Source organism: Alosa alosa, chromosome 9 (assembly GCF_017589495.1).
Source record: "Alosa alosa isolate M-15738 ecotype Scorff River chromosome 9, AALO_Geno_1.1, whole genome shotgun sequence".
NCBI classification, from domain to species: Eukaryota; Metazoa; Chordata; class Actinopteri; order Clupeiformes; family Clupeidae; genus Alosa; species Alosa alosa.
The window spans coordinates 4,173,178-4,178,177 of NC_063197.1; the positions used below are offsets into that span (position 1 = coordinate 4,173,178).

The 5,000-nt window shown below is 50.2% G+C and overlaps 1 protein-coding gene across 1 annotated transcript in view; it reads left to right on the forward strand.

Annotated features, from left to right (window-relative positions):
* The window catches only part of raver2 (ribonucleoprotein, PTB-binding 2), a 67,810-nt gene that overhangs the window by 49,170 nt on the left and 13,640 nt on the right, over window positions 1-5,000 (forward strand). The window contains exons 8-11 of the mRNA XM_048252434.1: window positions 312-452; window positions 2,046-2,356; window positions 3,472-3,583; window positions 3,930-4,078. Of these exons, the coding sequence (XP_048108391.1) occupies window positions 312-452; window positions 2,046-2,356; window positions 3,472-3,583; window positions 3,930-4,078 (713 nt within the window). The remainder of the gene's footprint in view (window positions 1-311; window positions 453-2,045; window positions 2,357-3,471; window positions 3,584-3,929; window positions 4,079-5,000) is intronic.

Below are 5,000 nucleotides of genomic sequence, written 5' to 3' on the forward strand. Positions count from 1 at the left end.
CTTATATATCAGAAATATCACTTATAGAATATTTCAAACAGTCTCACAATCATATCATTATAATCCTTGTACTGAGACTATCACAATGATACCAAACATGAATATATTTACATTTCATGACACATGGATACATTATAGCAAGGTAACATCCTTTGTCTTGTGGATCTGATAGCCCTTGGAACCAGTACATTAGCATTTCATTGGGGGAGGGGAGGATGTCTTTGTTTAATGCCAAGAGGGGCCACATGGCTAACTGCAACTAGTCTTGAAATTAAATTATTATTAATTTTAACCCTAAAATGATTGCTGTCAGGTGTCCAGTCTGCTGGGTGACCCCTCCAGGCTGCTGCTGCATAAGGCTCTGGGGCTGCGGGCTCCTGCTGCAGCTGCTGCTCCGGCTGCTGCTGCCCCCATGGCGCTGGGGAAGGGACTACTGGGAGACTCCCCCACCGGTGAGTGACCTGAGCAGGCCACACGTGGGCGAGCAGCACCCCCTCACTGCGCCTCCCTCTCTCTCCCTCCCTCTCTCTCTCTTTCTCCATCTCTCCATCTCTCTCATGAGTACATTTGCATTGCAAACTGCCGGCAGCTCCTGAAAGCCCATTAGAGCTGCTGTGCTCTGGAGCTCTTGTGTGAGTGGACCTCTAGAGCAGCAGCAGCTCTCCACTCCACCGCTCTGTTCCACTCCTCTGTCTCCTCTTCCTCTCTCCCCCTCTCCTCTCCTCTTCCTCTCTCCTCTCCTCTTCCTCTCTCCCCTCTCCTCTCCTCTCCTCTCCCCCTCCTCTCCCCCTCCTCTCCTCTCCTCCTCTCTTCTCCTCTCCTCTCCTCCCCTCTCCTCTTCCTCTCTTCCTCCCTCCCTCTCCTCTTCCTCTCTTCCCCCTCTCCTCCCTCTCCTCTCCTCTTCCTCTCTCCTCTCCTCTCCTCTCCTCTCCCCTCTCCTCTCCTCTTCCTCTCCCTCTCCTCTTCCTCTCCTCTCCTCCCCTCCTCTCCCCTCTCCTCTCCTCTCCTCTCCTCTTCCTCTCCTCTCCTCCTCCTCTCCTCTTCTCTCCTCCTCTCCTCTCCTCTCCCTCTCCTCTTCCTCTCCCCTCTCCTCCCCTCCTCTCCTCTCCTCTCCTCTCCTCTCCTCTTCCTCTCCCTCTCCTCTTCCTCTCTTCTCTCCTCTCCTCTCCTCTCCTCTCCTCTTCCTCTTTCCTCTCCTCTTCCTCTCTCCTCTTCCTCTCTCCCCTTCTTCTCTCCTCTCTCCTCTTCCTCTCTCTTCCCTTCTTCCTCTCTCCTCTTCCTCCCTTATCTCTCTCTCGTCTCTTTCTCTCCTCTCCTGCCAGTCTGCTAACCTCTCGCACCCCTAGGAGCCATTCATCAAAACACACACACAGACAGACGCGCAAAGAGCTTTTATTATACCACACCATCCTGTGTGTGTGTGTGTGTGTGTGTGTGTGAGCAAGAGGGAGAAAGAGTGATGGGGTCACCTTGCACCTCTTTCTGTGAGTATTGGATTTTAAAAAACAGAATTTGTTTGCGTCTCTTTGTGTGTGTCTGTGTGGTGTGTGTGTGTGTGTGTGTGTGTGTGCTCGCTCTTTTCTCCCTGTGTGAGTGTGCGATTTTGAGTGGGAATTGAGAGACACCCATGTCTGCAGGATTGGGTATTATGCTGAGCTCAAACTGAACCCATAACTATGTGCCATTATACAGATGAAGGACACATTCAATCCTGCTGTAATACTTATGCTATTCCCCTTCATGCTTTTACTACATACACATCATTGCATGCTGCTGTGCATTTTGTATATGAAGGAGGGTATTTCTTTTGCATCCATGTTGTTGATATGAAGGAGAAGTGATATTTCTCATCAGTGTTTTGTTACATAAAGGACCTGGAGAGTCTTAGCAGATGGTCTGACGTGATCATATTGAGGCAGATGCTTTTGAGGCTAAATTATTAGCCTCTCTCTCTCTCTCTCTCTCTCTCTCTCTCTCTCTCTCTCTTTTTTCTCTCTCCCTCTCTCTCTCTCTCTCTCTCTCTCTCTCTCTCTCTCTCTCTCCAGAGGACTCCGCCCCAGTGGCTCCCCAGGCCCCCATCTCCACGGCCAGCATGGCACCCTACCTGTCTGCCCGGACCCACCCAGGTGCCCAGCCCGGTCCGGAGCAGAACGGCGGTGTGGCCAACGCCACGGCCCCAGAGAAGCAACCCGCACCTCCAGGCACCACAGGGAGTACGGCCGCCGCGCAGCCCCAGCTGCAGAGCTTCCTCTCAGGCATGAGCAGCCCCAGCATGGGCCCCCTGCTCGCAGCCACAGCCCCCAAGGCAGCCAGCAGCCTCCATGGGACCCACACAGAGAGCAGCTCCACTCTCACAGTATGATGACACTAATACTCACCTGCTTCCACTCACTCATACAGTACACACACCCTAGCCTGTTTTTGCATTCACTCACTGTTGCTCACACACACACACACACACACACACACACACACACACACACACACACACACACACACATGCATACACACACCATTCTTTCATTCCTTCCTCTGCTGGTCACCATCCTGGTCACTACTCTGGGAGTGTCCACTGCACTGTGGGCCCATTCCATCTCCTCCTGTACTCTGTGTGACTCACTCAGGTTCAGGCTTTACTCACTGTGGCTCCATTCCTTCTGCCCTCTCTCCAGTCTCCTCTGAAAGCCTCTTCTCTCCTCCTCCACTCCTCTTCTCTCCTCCTCCACTCCTTCCCCAAATCACTTTCAGTTTGTTTTGTACGTGTTTGATCTCTCACATGTTCTCTCTCCTCCGTCCGTCTGATGCTTCATCCCGTCTTCGCTGACTCCCCTCGGTGTGCGCTCTGTTCTCCCCTTCACATGAGTAATGTTCAGACTGGCAGAGCCAAGCCCTGAGGTGCTCTGCATTTAGCATTCTGTGTGTGTGTGTGTGTGTGTGTGTGTGTGTGTGTGTGTGTGTGTGTGTGTGTGTGTGTGTGTGTGTGTGTGATTGAGAGAGAAAGAAAGAGGGAGTGTGAGTGAGTGTGTGGGTGGATGCATGTGTGTGTGTGAGCCTGTGTGGGTTGATCAACTTGGGGCATAGTTGCCTACTTTAGCCCTCTGCTCCTGATTGGCCACCATCTCTTGAAGCACAGACATGATGTTCTAAGACAAACATCCTAAAATGACCTTTGCTACACACACACACACACACACACACACACAAACAGATATGCACTATATGAGAGATGGATATGCTCTGCCTAATACACACTAAGCCATTAGCCTTGGGGTCTGACAGAGTACCATCACTACAGTTGAGTATGCGCTCTGACTGCCATACCAACGGGCCTGGCTCTTTGGCATTGCGGTCAAGCTGCAGGTTTAGTGCCCTGGAGACCCCAAGTGTGTTCAAGACCAGGTGGGGTCACTGCTCTCTCCCTTGGCTACAGTGTCTAATGTGTTGTGTTGTTGTGTCGTGTTGTGTGTTCAGAGTCAGTTGAGTAGTCAGACGTCTTTGCTGGGGGAGCCACCAAAAGAGGTGAAGCTTCCCTCCAACCCCTACCTGAACCTGGCCAGTGTGCTGCCTGGAGCAGTGCTGCAAGGTACACACACACACACACACACACACACACACACACACACACACACACACACAGACACACACACACACACACACACACACACACACACACACACACACACACACACACACACACACACACACACACACACACACACACACACACACACACACACACACACACACACAATGATTAGCTGGAGTGTATAGAAAGAGCAGCATGCACTCAACTATGACTGGATTCAAACCTTGAAAAGGTCAGATTCTGAGTAATCGTGATGTTGTTTCCTGTCATTCTTTACCTCCCTCTTTCTTTCTCTGTTCTTTTTATTCCTTCCTCCCTTTTCTCTCCCTCTCTCTCTGTGCAGCGGCCCCCAGCAGCAGTAAGGCCCAGGCGGTGGCGACCCACAGCGTGGGCTACAGCTCCGTCATGCCCCCCACCTCTCACCCCAGCACCCAGTACAGCACCGATGCGCCTGCCGACTACACTCAGCAGTACAGCCAGCCCTACTCACAGGTAACTACAACACTACACACACATTACTCACAGGTAACTACAACACTACACACACACTACTCACAGGTAACTACAACACTACACACACACTACTCACAGGTAACTACTACATACACACACACTACTCACAGGTAACTACAACACTACACACACACACTACTCACATGTAACTACTACACACACACACACTACTCACATGTAACTACAACACTACACACACTACGCACAGGTAACTACAACAACAACACTACACACACACTACTCCCAGATGACTACAACAACACACACACACACACACACACACTACTCACAGGTAACTACAACACTATACACACACCACTCACAGATACCTACTACACTACACACACTAGAGCTGAAGATGTTTTAAGCTGGCCTCTGGCGATTACGTTTTAGTTGCACCGGCAAAGAAAGCAAAGTCTGAGGTGTGGAAAAGTTTTGATCATGTGCATAATGAGAATAATGAGCCAGTGGGTTAGCCTATGTGAAATCCAAAGGATGCAACATTCTGCAGAACGACAGGAAATTCGTTGCTGATAAGGCATGTTGATCAAAGCTTATCCACACCTGCCAGTGCCCAGGATCAACCTACAATCACATCGTTTGTTACAGCAGTAAAACCCAACCCTGCAAAGGTGCAAAAAATGATTACGGAGAACAAGTGTGTCAGCTTTCGCTGTAAAGACACTAGGCCTTTTAATATCGTAAATGGCGAAGGGTTTGAAGAGATGGCGCAAGAACTACAGTAATTAATGTCGAGGTTGCGTATGGGAGGGTTCCCGCAAACGTTAGAGTGCTGAGATGTTACGATGTTACAGAGGACTTTTTATTTTATTTTTTTGTTCCAACTTCCAAGTGGCCTAGCCTACGTTAGTCATGAATAAATGATGTTTAAAAAATGTAA